We start from the raw sequence: 15359 nt of genomic DNA on the forward strand, positions 1-15359 counted from the left end.
GGGTGTTAACAAACTAAATTTCACACCAGACAGACAAGGTGCATGTGGAAAAGTTGGAATTATTTTCAAAATTTTTATCAACATCAACTTTCATTTGAGAGCTTTGGTGAGGGGGGAGAGGAGCAGGGCAGGAGGGAGCAGCAGGTCAGCTACCTGCAGGATAACCCCAATTTCCAAGCAGCAGCTCTAGTCCAGGACACTTCACCCTGCAGGCCTGGGTGCCCCGTTTGCCCCAGTCAGTGAAGGTGCTGGTGACCCTTGTTCTTGCAGGGTAACCCAGTGAGATCCTGGTCACCACAGATCCCCAGGGGCTGGGCTAAACAAGAGTGAGACCTGCAAGCCCTTCAGCTCTCTTGAGGTAGGAGGAAAACTGTGTTTCTGTTAGCCATGCTGCCTCTGCCACGGGATGAGCGATGGCCTCCCAGAGTGCCTGAGTGATGGGAGCACACAGGGGGTAAGGAACAAGCTGAGGAGAAGCCTTGACATGCCAGTGGTTTCTGCAATGGCATTTCTATGACCTCTGTTTGTAGATTAGAATTTTTAGGATGTCAGGTTACAGCAATGCAAGGTGGTAACAACAGGCACATGAAGGAAGGCCAGGGAATTGGCACTGTCAGAGAAGAAATCTTTTGTAAGGGTCCTGTCTGTCTGTCCCTGATGACAGGATCAGACCTCTTATGGCTACTGGGACTCACCTACAGGAGCAAAGCCTGTGAGACCAAACCCAGTGTGTGTCACTCAGCACCACTGCCCACTTCCATGAGTCAGGTGGCTGTGTGCCACTGTAAAATAAAGACCACAGCCAAGCATTTAAAGTTAAATATCTTATAAACTATACACACATGTCATCCTGAGATAGTGCCTGTAACAAGTCCCAAGGTAGATAAGCTTCCTGAACCCAGAGGTCCTCATGCTGTGTGAGCACATTGTTGTCCTGTTTTGGCAGGCTCCTGGCCTCCCAGAGCACGCTGCACTTCCTAATGCTCTTTTTTATTTTGGGGTGGGTCTAGTGAAACAATCAGATTGACGCCTGCTACCAGCATTCCAATGGCATTCCTTCTGCTGTTCAGATGAAAGCAGTCTTGATCCTTTGCCAGTTCTCTCAAGGCTTGCAGAAACAGGCTCACAGCTTCCCTTTCTATTTTTTGGCCAGCCAAGAGCTGTGTGGCTGCAGCCTCCTACAAGAAGAGCAGCTGTGCTGTGCTGAAGACACTTCCCAAGACAGGGGAGGAAACATCAGTAAGAATCAGACAGAAAAGTGACAGGTATGAGCCACAATGGAGGGAAGAAGCTGAGTACAGTGACCACCATCCAGAGGGTCAAAGACCATGCATTCCAGTGGCATGGACACGTAGTTCTGTTTTGAGTTCTGACAGCTTCAGCTCACAGCCAGACCTTTTAAACCCAGGGGAAAATATTTTTCGAAATTCTCTTTGCTTAAGCACTATATAGTCAAAAAGTTCTTATTATTGTTTCAGTATTTTAGCCCTTAGTTGATTAGTCACCAAAACCTGTCAGATGCCTGTTGCCACAAAAGCACTCTGAGCATCTGCAGCATTTGTAGGAATATCAAAAAATAGCTTTAGCAACTAGGAATTATGCAGAGAAGGAGAAGGCAGGAGGAGCTAGATTAATACAACTTGTAGTGGATTTGTTAACGTTAAGTGTATGACTCGTTGCAGAATCATGCCAGAAATGGTACCATGGAGCACACTGGTAAGGGCAGTAAAAGGCTAATGCATTGCTTCAGTCACCAGTGAACCACTCACTCACTCAACATCCTTCTTCCAGCTGAAATCAAAGGTTTCCAGTAAAAATGCCTCTACAGACTGTAAGCATCCTACAACTCTCTGCCTTTGAGCTCTCCTGTGATAGCTGCTTCATTAACATTGTGGTTCCAGTGCAAAAAAAACCCCCTCCAGATCCCTTCCAGAAATCTTCTTCCTTTATACTTTCGATTGTCGTTCATCTGTCCATTCCTGCTTAGTGTTCTGTAAAGCTTGAGTCTTCTGTTCATCTACCTGGACATAGTCCACCCTCTGCTCCTCAGACAGGAAAGGTTTCTATGGGACAGAGAAGAAAAAAACAATGTTTTAATTTTCACATTGAAAAGGGGTGCTAGTAAAACTTAGCTTGATTTTCTGTTTTCCCTTTCCCTCGTTCCTTGACTGCTTCCCTTCACTGTGAAGCTCACAGTGACATCAGCTGACAAAAGCATTGCTTTACAGCCTGCTTTAGCTACAATCATCCATCTGTCACCCTGTCACTCAGCCCAGCAAGTGAGGGAAACATGCTGTACTGGCTATTTCCCTGCAGATAATCATTCTCTCCTCATCTGAGTGGTGCTGCTGCAGGGATAACCTAACTGATTTCAGATACAGGGAGGGTTTAAACAAGAAAGCTTAAGAGTCATGAGTCTTTTGCATCTGGGAGTATGGGCTGATGGGCAAAATGATACATAGGACATAAAATGATCCCAACTGACAACAATTCATTGCTTTGCAGTCATACCCACCCACCACTTGGGCAGCTTAGAAGTTCTTTGGAACAAGGAACACATTTTCTCAGTATTGCAAAAGAAATTGAAATGGTTTTGATGATGCAAGAATAAAGATGCACATTTTGCCAGACAATAAGAGATGGTACAGTTTTACCCCATGGATTTATCATGGGCTGCAACTTGTTACTGCAAAGAGATTTTTGGGAAAACTAGCAGGAAAGGCTTTGTGGAGACTTGATGAAATGCAGGAGCATGCAGAGATCCTGCAATCATCAACCTGCTGGCCCACAAGCCCTCATGGCTGCACTTCCCAGAGCAGTCTCATATCCTCATATCATCCTCATATCCTCATCTCCTGTGCTGAGCTTGTGTTAGCAGCATCCCTCTGAGTCACTAAGGACACCTCAGCACCCTCACCATGATTTTGTCATATTAATCCTGGGCCTGACACAAATACAGTCAGCTGGAAACAGGGCTGGCTTCATCAGGGCACTCAGGGCACCTAGCAGAATGCAACCCTGGGTCTGGATTTCCTCCCAGCAGACAAAGAGGCAGGAGGCTGTGGGGTTTTTCAGATGACTCCTACCTTCTGCACAGGGGATGGGGAAGCAGAGTTAAAATCCAGTGCTAAGTAATCAAGGTTAGATTTCCTTGTCCATGGAAAAGCACCACTGTATGGAGAGGTGGCCTGTCTGTGTTCCTGTCAGGAAAAAAGAAAAACTTTTAATGCTCTAAAACACATGATTCTAGAAGGACACAGGATCACAACTGGGAGCTGGGAGATTCACCTGGCAGAATGTGAATGAGAACAGTCAGGGCCCTCTGTCTAAGCCAAAGGTGCATTTGGTTACTAACCACAGCATAACACTGATAATTGTGGGATAAAGAAATAATGAGAACATTTTTCTTCTAATAATTCTGGCAAAAAAACCGAATCAGGCTGATTTACACTCAATTTTATCAAGAAGGACTTGTGCCCAGCTTCTCAATCCAAGCCCTCAGAATGCTCAGATTTGCAGGGGTGCCACTTAAACATCATCATTCAATGAATTTGAAGAAATGGTGAAAATTCAGTTGAAATCCAGAAACTTAAAATTATTCTCATAAAATCACAAATAACCACAAACATATGTCACGTTTTCCTAGACTAGAAAAACCAAACAGGGAATGGTTACAACTGGAATTGCCCTCTTGAGCACATTTCAGTCTGGTAGAGATGTGGGTTAAAATTTGGAGCTATGGTTCATGGAGACTGTGGTCAGTTTTGCAATATATTTTTATAGCTATTGGTATTGGGCTTTGGCTGTGGAGCAGATCTGTAGACAATGGCTCAGATGAATGAATTTGAGATCCATTTCCACCTAAAATTCAAAGTAAAACAAGATTCTGATCTTTTGCAAGATAGGCTAAAGACAAAATGAAAAAAAAGGAAGCCACAAAGCCAGATGTTCTTCTTTCATGGGATGGGAAGTGGGGTTAGTGCCACCAGCCAAAGCAGAAGCGATGAGACTTTAATGGGAGTTCTGTTTCTGCACAATATTTGTGTGTTTCTTTAGGAAGTGTACTAACGGCTTTCTGTTATTTCCTAGGAGATTTTGCAAAGCACACTTTTAAGAGGTGAAAAGATTTAATTTTCTTTTGTCTTAATGAGTTCTCATGTAAATATGGCTGATCCCTGTGATCTCTTGGAACTGTTCAGCAACATTCGTGGGCGAACAGCTGAGTTCTGCAGAGCAGGAAAAGGGCTTCCCTTATCTCTCTGTAAATTGGTCCCAGTGTCTTTGGTTTAAAACCATTTCATCATTTGAAAAAAAAAAAAGAAACAAACCAGAAGGCAAAGGACAAACCTTCTCAACGTTTTTTTCTTAGAAAACAAACTTCTGCATTCTCCATCAATGTGAGAGAGCAGCATAAAGCAAAGGATGGCTGTGTGAAAATGACATTACCATATGAATGTAACTTTCTTCCTCTTCTCCGGAAACTGAATTGGCAAATATTCTTGCTGAATTAATACTGTCTCTTTCTGGTGAGATAAAGCTCATTCGATTGCTATGAAGAAAAACACAGGAGAGGTTAAGGAAGCATCTTACAGATGCACTGAAATGAAGCCAAAGCCTGACACAGTCCATATGGTGAATAAACTCACACTAAGGCTGCAGCCTTTGTGGAGAGGATGTCCAAAGCCACTCCTTAGTTCTAGAAATAGTGTGCTATATTGCTGACGGATTTTGTTGATTTTTTTCCTCTGGGATTTATGAAAGTTTGCTATCTGGTACAACAGAAACCATAAAACATTGAAGCAATTCTCTACCAAGGGGCACAGAGCTATCATTCATTTGGGTGATGATGGGGGCAGTTACTTGGCTGTGCAGGTATCCACATTTTGGGGACTGATGTGAATTCATCAGTCTGCAAAGGAACTGGATCTGGCTTTGCACACAGCGTCAACGCCTGCCACCCGTGCTGTGGAGAGGGCTGTGGCTCAGCTCCTGCACAAGGAAATCTCTCCCATGAACACAATTCTCTCAGAGGTGCATGGTGAATAAATTACCACAGGCAAGCACAATGGGCTTGGTTAATAGGAAATTAGATGGCCTCTCTGTGCATGAACAGCATAATTCCTTTTGCTGTATTAGTTTCAGGCATAACTTATTTTTTATTTTTGTTAGTGTAAAACATGCAAACTCACTCTAAGCTCATTATCCTTCAGGACTCTGCTCTGTGTCAGCACTGATTAACCTCAGTGCTCTGGCAGGGGTGCTGGGGAGGCAGGGTATTGGCTTTCCCTAACAGTCAGTGCCAAGGGGCTTAACCAGCCTTGGGCTGGATGTGAGAGAGGGCTCTGCAACTGACAAACTGCTCATCTTGTGTCTCTTGCCCTTCATGTGACAACCTGAAATGGGGGAGTGGAAATACCATGTCTGGCACTCATGCCAGCAAACCCCCACATTTTCTGGAGTGCCCAGGGTGTGCAGAGGAGGTTGGTGGGAATTTATGGCTTTTGCATGCACACTTTGGTACAGTTGCCTTTATTTTTGTGCCAAGAACCCCCCTAACCGGCAGGCTGAAGGCCTCTCCTGCTCACAAGTTCCCTGAAGATGAGTGTTCTGCTGCGCTTGGAGCCCAACAGTATTATCTGGTCATACTTCCTGGGCTTTGGGATCAAAGGCATTTGTTTTACCAACAACTAATTTCTAGCGACAAAAGGTCATGCCAAAAGTTGAAGTCTGGACTGCTGTGTGGCAGTGCAGAATTCTACACCCAGTCTATAATTCAGGGAACTCTTCATCTGATCTGGTTCTACTTTGCTATATTAATTTTAAGAAGCAAAAATGGATTGATCATACTTTAGGCATGCCGAGCTTTTAGCCATTGTAGCAGCCACACCAGAGCACAGACCAGCTCCAGGTTAAAAGGAACCTTCAAATCACGACACTGAATTCTCTGGAGCTGCCCATTGTGAAAGGGAGCCCTGCTTTTCAGAGGCAGCAAAAGCCTGGGGGATACTGAAAGGAACCTTGGGGAACTTCTGTTTGTGGGCTTTGCCAGGAATCTTTATTGTGGGATGGGATAAGTTATTTTTAACTCTACTCCATGCTAATGCCCAGAAGATTGGAATGGCAGGTTTCTTGTTGACTTACTAAGGCACAGTCCACATCCTGGTCACAGCAGCGTGCTCCCGGATCGTGGAGAGATTCCTCAAGTCCAGAGGAGGTGGTCGTGCTGTAGGAAAGAACAAAAGGAACTATGTTTTCAATGAAAAGTACAGACTGTTCAGAAAAATGCAGTTTTGTATTAACAGAAAGAAACTAACAGAGTATTTCACAGAACATAACCAAGAAGGAAATCAGTAACAAACGACCTCTTTGGTCAGTGCTGGAAAGCAAAGTCCTCTAATCACCCTAAAATAACAGAATAAATATAGTGGGCATAAAGAGACTAAATGCCACACAAGATACATACACTTGCCCCAAATATGGTCTGTATATGCTGCCTTGGAGAGGCTGGCTCAGCCTACAGGTTATAACAGGTTCTGGATTGTGTCCTAAACAAAAAGGTCCTATCCACGGGGATCAGGACCATCCTCGTCACTACTCAATGCACATGTGCCCACCATTCTCAAGGCCCTTTAAGAAAGGATATGAGTTTGCTTTTCCTCATGGCAATGGTCTAAATGTCTGTCCCCACTTTATAGCGGCACTACCTAAACCAATTTCTGAGTAACACTGTGGTTCTGCAACCCCAAGAGCTTTATTGTAGGCTAGGTATAGGCAATTTCCCCACTTGAAATCTGAATTTTGTCCCCAGTATATTCTCTAGAAGTGCAACCCAGATTTTGGACATGCCATGAAAACAGGAGTGGAAAATTACCATCAGCAAAAGCATCTGCAGAAAATTCCTCATTAAACGAGGACAGCTGTGCCTACCCAAGAGAGGTTTAACCACAGCCAACACATCAAGTTTGAGTACTTGAGTGTTTGTATGTCCCATTCCTGGCAGGTTGGAGAGCTGGTGAGACATGTACCTCAGAGTGGCAGGATTTAGCCTGCTGTCTCTCCCAGGCTAGGCCCCCTTGGCTGTTTGCAGTGACAGTGAGAGCCAGGCAATCCTGAGCTGGGACTGCAGAAGCAGCCGTGGAAGCTCTTCCTCACTCACAAACCTCCCTGCAGGCACATTCCCGGCTACAGTGCTGTAAGTCACCGTGCAGCATTTCAACCCGTCCTCTAGAGGGAGAATTGCTTTAAGACATGCCAAGGACACTATCCAAGGAGTCACCCATGCCCCCACCAGCAGGACCCCCAGGCTTTGCACTTGAGGTCAGGGCTTACACTTCCTCCGAGGCTTGAGGTCTCGGTTCACCGGAGGGGGCTCCACGTCGGAGGGGAGCTCGGGCAAGGGGCTGGTGATTTTTTCAGTGCTGACCACGGGGAAGGTGAAGGTGGCGGAGCCGGGGCTCATGGGGATGTAGCCGTCGGGGGAGCAGTCGGAGGCGGGCGCGGAGGGCGAGGTGCTGGGGCGCATGGGCACGTAGCTGTCCTCAGAGCTGTCAGCCGAGCACAGCGGGGAGAAACGGCACGGCTGCAGGGCAGGGACACAGAGAGAGGGCTCCATTAATGCACAGCCCAGGCACCTCCCAGATAGGAGCTGGGAACACAGCGCACAGCGGGGACACAGAGAGAGGGCTCCATTAATGCACAGCCCAGGCACCTCCCAGATAGGAGCTGGGAACACAGCGCACAGCGGGGACACAGAGAGAGGGCTCCATTAATGCACAGCCCAGGCACCTCCCAGATAGGAGCTGGGAACACAGCGCACAGCGGGGACACAGAGAGAGGGCTCCATTAATGCACAGCCCAGGCACCTCCCAGCCAGGCTGCTGGGAACACACCTGAGCTGAGCCCAGCACTGCTCTGATGGACGAGACACAAACATGAGAGTTCAGGTGAACCCTCCAGCTCTGGAGCAGTCCACGCTGAGCTTCACGAGTCACTGCTGGAAGCTAGGACCAAACTGACTGGGGACTTTATTGGTGAAATCATCCAGCTTCAGCGAGGCCACACTTGCCTCTCACAGCAGTAATTCTGACCTATAAAATGAGGTCAGAGTTACTACTGTGAGAGGCAAGATCCTGATCCTGACAAAAAAAGTCTGAAAGGACAACACCTGATGAACTAGACTCTAGCAAATGTGGAACCTGAGAGAGCACACACACACCTACAACTCATTTCTGATCACGGAGAATTAGCATTAGGAAATCACTTTGTGCACGTTAGCGCTGGCTGAGTGGTGAGAGGGAGTGATTACAATCCTTGCAAGCTTTCAAAAAGGAGAAAAATATAAGTTGCCCACCACCACCAAAGGATCTGCCACAGAAGACAAGATCCAGCCCCAGGCTGAAGACTGGCTATGTGATGTGAGATGGTGCTATTTAGAACTGTGTCTGGCACAGGCTGAGGCAGGAAGCTGTGGACTGACAGAGCCTTCAACCACAGGCACTGTGACAGCAGACATTTTCCAATGTCCTAAAGAAGAGATATCCCTCAGGACCATGGGGTGATAGGCTTCTTTAGACCCCTTTTTCAAGGAATAAGCCCTGGTGCTCTTGGTCAACAGTTTAATTCATGAAACTACTGGGAACTCTTGTCATAACAGACCCAGCTTCATCTGCTTTAAAAATGGGACGCTCAGGATTGAGGCCTCTCCCTCCCTCTTCTCTCAAAGGCTGACTGAAGCCACAAAGCAGCCAGCACTGAAGTTGCCCATAGCTAGGCACTTTTTCCACTTCTTAAATTCTTCTGCTGAACAGAGGAGAGGAATGATTGAGTATCAGGATGTGGAAATGATTCACTGGGAAGTTTCTGCCAGTGTTTTAAATTTGTGCAAACAGAGTACTTACCAAATTCAAGCTAAGCCTCTTATCTCGACTTCTTAGGGAACTGCCTTCCATGTCTGCTGTGAGGAAAAAAAAGTGATTAAAAATGGGATAAGGCAGTGCAACCTTACTGAGATAATTCTGGAGTAAAACATATGGCTCTAAAATAATTGGAGTTTTATAAAGATTCCATAACTCCTAAATGAGGAAATACAATGACACTTAAGACCAGATCCAACTCAGCAGCATTTCAAGAGTGATTACATTATTTTAAGTAGGAAACCAAGGAACCTGCTCATGTATAATCCAGCTGAAACTTATGCCTCCTGTAACACAAACAGTTGGGGAAAAAGGCTGGTGTGGGAGCAAGCAAGCAAGCAAGGATTTAAATGCAGCTCCCGCTCTATTTGTTCTCTGTTTTCCCATCTGTTAAACTGGGAAAATTATATGAAAAGGGGCTATTATAGATATTATTTCTTGGATATTTATTTTGGAGCCTTTTAAGGTGCCAGGGAAGCAATTGTTATTGTACAGAAAGTGGTGTGGGGGGGAACTTAATGGTAGGAGAAAAATTCTTTGTTTTTTCATCCAGAAGTGCTGATGTGGTGCAAGGGGCTCAAGGTGATGGGGAATGAGCAGCCAGATCATGGAGACAGTCACCAGTCTCTTGTGCAGGTGGGCCTTGGTATAGGCCAATTTTATTTTCCAAGCAAAAGCCAAAAATGCTAAAATCCAGCATTCAGCACAAAGAAGTTCAGCTGTGGGAGATGCTTATAACCACTATCCTTTCCTGAAAAGGGGTTTTCTGTGCAGAAAATGGCTTTTCTGTGAGAAAGCCTCAAATCCCTGCAACCATGTTAATCCATTCCCTTCTCTTATGGCAGAGATGTCAGAACTGCAACTGGGGGCATTTTTGTGGTACCAGCCAAAAGGGCTAAACAAGAACAAAGCAATTCTGTTAGTGCAGATACATCTTCAGAGGGACACAGTCACTGTCCTGGGACAGCTACAGTTATTTATTTTGGCAGAAAGATATTGAGGCTGTGGCAGGATACAGGTGCCTCACAGTTCATCTTCCTTCATGGCACTTCCACTAGCTCATGCTGCTTTCTCCCTGGGCTAATTACATCTGTGCACCTTTTGCAGGTTAGCAGGGCAAAAAAATAAGTTAATAACTTGAGTGCACTCACTGAGGAAGCTGGTGAGGAACCGCTGCTTTCTCCCTCTTTATTTTTCTGATCTTTCTTGTTAAACACATTTTAATTCAGAGTTTAACCCTTCAAATGGCTTCAGCTACACTTAGGGTAAGAAAAAATGGCAGCACTTATTAATTCATTGCTGCCCCCATCAGGCAGAGACAACCCTACAGCACAGCAGCACAACATGACATTTGGCCACTTAATCCTCTTAGAGACATTTTGGTGTAAATTGGGTTGGAGGATCATGAACCAGCTGTGTTGGAGCAGCACACGTGCAGAAGCAAGAGCAGCACCTCTCAGGGAGAAACCAAATGTAGTTGATAATTAAGAACAGCAATTCCACTGATGGTTGTTTCTCCAGAAACCTTCCAAGAATTGTCTGTACACTGACAGACTGAGCAGAGATCTCCTTGCTTTAGCTTCTGAGCTTTAAGAGCAAGATCTAACAGCCCCACACATTGTCTGGTCATTCAAACTGCAGGAGTCTAAAGGATGCTTGCCCTTAAAAACCTACACTTTTTTCCTCATCAAAAATGAAGGTTTTCACATCACTACAATATACTTGATGATTTCCAGCCAGGTATTCCAGCTGTCTCCCTCTGTCCTGTGGCTCCATGTAATAAAGTTTTCTCATACTGTGGATGCTGGTTTTTGACATCGTGATGTTCTGGGTTTTGGTTGTTGCTCCTGTTTGTGATGAAGGTGTTTCAGGAGCAAGTGGAAAAGCCAGCTCAGCTCAGAGTGGAGTTTGCTTTGCAGCCTTGCCTTGCTCTGTAGCAGCAGGTTTTCAGACTGCCCTGACCGAAGTGCAAGGACAGAGTGGGATTTGTTCAAGGACACGCAGAGTCCCTGGTTCAGCCAGGATTACATCCCATCCCCAGTGTCTCCCTGACTTCCTGGTCTTTACTCTAAGCTGTGAAAAGACACGCAGCTCTCACAGAACAGACTGTGCAGCAAAGCAGCACAGCTCCAGAGGCATTTCCCACATTTTGACCTGTATAAACAGAGTTTGGCACTGCCCAACTCAGTGGCTGACTTCTCATTTTGGTTTTTCTACTGCTTTCTCTTCTGAGGAGGAAGGGGGAAAATTAGCAAGGCAGGAGGCACCCTGAAGGGATCAGAGCCAAACTGCTGCCTATCTGCACACATACTGAGAGGCTTCTACACAGCAGGAGCAAGCCTAAGGGACTGAATCCTGCTTGCCAGTTCATTTGAAAGCAGCACTTGGTGTTACATTGGGTGGTGTAAGATTTCACAGAGGGGAGGACAGAGAGGCACAACAGGAAGTCAAAACCACTCTGTGCATGTGGGCAGCTCCATCACACTGGTGCTGCTTTGCTGCCTCTTGGAAGTGCACTCACCTTTCCAGTTCCTCATGTTGTCCAAGCTGGACAAGGAGATCCTTCTGGGCACCAGAGCCACCTGGGCCCGGCAGATGCCCGCGTGGCCGTTCTGCAGGGCCCCCAGCTCCTCTCCCCTCCTGTCGGAGAAGTGCGTGGGCTTGGGCGGCCGCGGCGGCGGCGTGTTGGACAGCACGTCCAGCTGCGTCACCCCGAAGGGCAGCGCCTTCTGGCTCTTGTCAGCCTGAAACTCAGGGCTCAGCGGCGTCCCCAGCAGCGGGGAAGAGGAGGAAAAGTCACTGCATGGCCCACTAATGTCTGTGCTCCTGCACACCACGCTGGGATTTGCCACTGTGGCTCCGACCTGCTGCACGGTGCCGGCGCCGGTTGGCTGTACAAGGTACAGGGAGGGCTGGGATTGCAAGGAGTCAACAAAAACATCGTCTGATGATGTTTGCTCCAGAGATCTGTCTGAATTTGACCAGCTGTCACACCTGCAAGGAGACAGAGGTCAGGATCTGAGCTTTCTTTTTCTCCTGGCTGTAAGAACACAGCAAACACAACACTCAACCACACAGTTTGGGACAATATCTCTCCCTTCCCTCTGAGCTGCACTGAGGCTGGGGCACTGTGTGGAGCACCTTGGGCAACAGCAGGTGTCTGGGGGGAGGCTGTGTGTCAGATCCTCAGCCACCCACATTGAAAAGGGACAGCACCAACACATGATGCTCAATCACTAATCTATGCTATGAAAAGCACCCTGCAAATTGGATTAGGCTGGTGGTCCCCTGTTGTGTTTGGAAGCCAGCCCTGAGTGGCAGGGCTCCCTGGGGCTGTGCTTCATGCCTGGACAGACAGAGGGGGGCTCCAGCCCGACACAGAGCCCAGACTCACCTGTTGTGGCTGAGCTTGCCCGACTCGCAGTTGGACAGGAAGAGGTAGTCAGGGAGGAAGACTGAGCCCGACTCGCTGGGGGTCTCCTCGGCGGCAGCGTCGGCAGCAGCAGCGGGCTCCACTGAGAAGGAGGGGTCGGCGATGCGGGATGCGTGCGTGGAGGCGGCCGGCGAGGGCTGTGGGGACGAGGTCGTGTGAGACAGGCTCTCCACAGAACCTGCAATGGACACGGATGGCCCGGCTGAGGGACGGCTCTGACTGCCCTGGCTGTCACCACCCTGCTTTTGCACCAGGGATGTTTTACACCAGAGCAGCAGAGAGTCAAGGCACACACGGGTTCTGGGTAGAGGGGAGCCTGATTTTGCTCCCCCTGCCCCAGGCTATCAAAGTCCTCCAGGCTGTACAAAGGTGTAGAACCCTTGCTCTGGGGTCCCCCTCTCCCTCCTGCAGCCAGCAATGAGGAACAGACTCTGCTGAAGAAAGAGCTGAGGCACAGCAGCCTGTTCCATCAAGTGGTTTTTTAGTATCTAATGCAAATAATTAATTATTCATCTCCAACACTTCAAATTAATGGTGACAAGGAAAGGGATTGGTTTCTTGCCACTTACTAGATCTCAGTAGACAAAGTTGAGCTTTCCAGCTCATGGAGTAGCCAGACAAGCTCTGAACTTGTCTGCAAGCTTTTTATGCCTCTCTCAGCTGGCCACCAGACCACAAGAGTTTCTCTCCTGAGAAAAGTGACACTACTTTTCTGGAGGTCACAAGGTACAGGGAGCCCGAGCTCAGTGCCACCTTCTCTGGGCATAACACTCCAGCATCCCCAGCACAGAGTAGGATGGCAGTGGGACAGGAGGGGGTCTGCGCTGCAGGCAGTGGGGCTGGCCCAGAGCTGGCTGCCTGCTCACACCACCAAGAACACCATCAGTGGCAGCCTGTGGCTGTGACACCCATCTGGCCTGAGCACTGCCTGGCAGCAGAGAAGTCTGGTTCTGTTCCTCTCCTGGCCTCTGTCCCTGCAATGGCTGAGCCACACAGAGTCAAGCTAAACAAAGCTTTTGGGGCATTCCAAATCAAAAAATCAAGTGCAGACCTCCCACAAGGGGCAGCTGTGGGGCAGGAAGGTTGTCATTACAGAGCAGCTCCCCAAAAGCAGCTGCTCCTGGCAGCAAGCTCAAACAGTGGCACCCAGAGCACAAGTCCTCAGTTAGGGAATATGATTTCTCTAATGAAGTTTCAGGTTGCTGCATGGCAGTTCCTTCACCAGAGCTGTGTGGGGATGGAAAAGTGCTCACTGGGTCCCTGGCACCTGCAGGGCTTGGCAGTGGATGCCCATCTCTCTGGCTCAGACACTGCCTGAGGCAAAGCTGCCTAACCCTTCTCCAAAATGAAAAACCCCACAGCAGAAACAAACACAAGAAACCAGGAACTGCTGATAAAACCACACTGAGAATTAACATGCCTTCAATGTAAAGCAAGATGGCAGATTTCTGTAATGCCGATGTCCAGAACTTGATGGAAATGCTGGGAACCAGCCCCTGACCAGCTGCATGTGGTCCTGTGCCCCAGATCCTGCACTGTGTGATGAGGTCCTAAGACCCTCCAGCAGGTCCAATCTAGTCCCAACCTCAACAGAGGCACAAGCCTTGGCACTGCACCAGGCTGCTGTAGTCACTTCTGTGTCTGGGAGGTGCTGGGTATACATGCAAGCAGACCAGGGGGATGGAGAGGACTGCCAAGGCTTGGGTGGTTAGACAGCACATGACTAAACACAAACTAAACCCTCTCAGGCACATGGTGCAATTCTTGGGGCCATCCTGTACAGGGCCAGGAGTTTGGCTGGGTGATCCTTGCAGGTCCCTTCCAAATGGGGATAGTCTATGATCCCAGTGATGCAAGATCCCACACCAGCCACAGCAGGCTTCACCCCTCGTCTTCCTGATAGCAGAAGAAGAATAAAGCAGCTGATCTTCCCTCCCTGCACATCTCATCCCTTTCAACCTGGGAGGGAGCTGCCTCTCCTTCCCATCTCCCACTACTGACTCCCTCCTGCTTCCTCCAGTTAGCTTCAGAGATCTGGGCAGTGGTGGGCCTCAGGTCAGCAAAGCATGTAAGAATAGGCTTAAATTCAAGTGTAAGCAAAGGATTTGCTTTAATTTTGAGCAGGTGCTTATAGCAGCAGGGTTTCATCAGTGATCATCTGGCTTTTACAGGGTTTCACATTTGCAAAGCAGAGCTGAGGGCTGCAGCCTGCCCATCTGAAAAATAACTTTTGTTCATCATGCTGGCTCAGACAGTAACTCTGCTTTTCAATCTAGGACTCAGAGCTGTCTTGCAAGCTGACAATGATCAAACACACACTGGGCTAACTCCCATGGGATCTCAGAAAAGCATGTTCACTTCACCATCTGACTGCATTTAAAAAAACCCCAACAAACCAACAACTAAAACTGCCACAACGCATAAGAAAGAAATTAATGACATTCTGAGTTATTAACACAGAGAAGGAACAGGCCTGAACTCCATCTGGTACTCACAGGGTTTAGCCATGGATTATCCCATCAGGAAAGGCTGTGAGCTGCAGACCACATGGCAACGGTTGTGAGCAGGAGGGAGGGGTGGGGACAGCACAGACCTGCCCTTTCCTGACCTTCAGGGGCTCAGGGACCTGCAGCCAGCTCCTCACAGACTGTTCCTGTCCCTGCCAGCTCTGCTGGAAACCGAATCGTGTGCATTAACACTACCACAGCAGCTGGGCAGAATAAATTATGCATGGCTACTTTCAACAGTGAGAAGGCAGAAAATAGGTTTGGAGCCTGCCATCCCCTTTGCCAGAGAGACAGCAAGAGGCTCCAGGTGCCAAAATAACTTTGGTGGCTACTAACACCAAACATTTCTGCTCTGCAGTTATGGAGAAAACCCCTACAGAGGCTGCACAGCATCTTCCACAGTGACCTCTCCCATCAATGAAGGGCCATGGCTTGGAGAAACAGAGGGCTTTTCCCTTCTGCTATGGACCCCAGCCCCCTCCCCAAGAATTGCTGTGGTGCAGCAGC

General features: G+C 47.9%; 1 protein-coding gene across 2 annotated transcripts in view; it reads right to left on the minus strand.

Moving 5' to 3' along the window:
* Positions 1-333: 333 nt before the first annotated feature.
* Positions 334-15359, minus strand: part of GAB3 (GRB2 associated binding protein 3) — a 61901-nt gene continuing 46875 nt past the window's right edge. The window contains exons 3-10 of one of the 2 annotated variants that reach the window (XM_054289801.1): positions 12307-12523; positions 11434-11906; positions 8898-8950; positions 7330-7579; positions 6142-6223; positions 4447-4549; positions 3087-3200; positions 334-2063 (exon numbers count right to left, since the gene is read on the minus strand). In XM_054289801.1, coding sequence (XP_054145776.1) covers positions 1947-2063; positions 3087-3200; positions 4447-4549; positions 6142-6223; positions 7330-7579; positions 8898-8950; positions 11434-11906; positions 12307-12523 — 1409 coding nt within the window. In that variant the 3' untranslated portion in view covers positions 334-1946. Of the gene's footprint in view, positions 2064-3086; positions 3201-4446; positions 4550-6141; positions 6224-7329; positions 7580-8897; positions 8954-11433; positions 11907-12306; positions 12524-15359 lie in introns of both variants that reach the window. The other variant, XM_054289800.1, reaches the window with a different exon arrangement.

This window comes from Melozone crissalis, unplaced genomic scaffold (assembly GCF_028551555.1).
Source record: "Melozone crissalis strain CALT ecotype California unplaced genomic scaffold, PUWL_Pcris_2 ptg000068l_1, whole genome shotgun sequence".
In the NCBI taxonomy this organism is placed as follows: domain Eukaryota; kingdom Metazoa; phylum Chordata; class Aves; order Passeriformes; family Passerellidae; genus Melozone; species Melozone crissalis.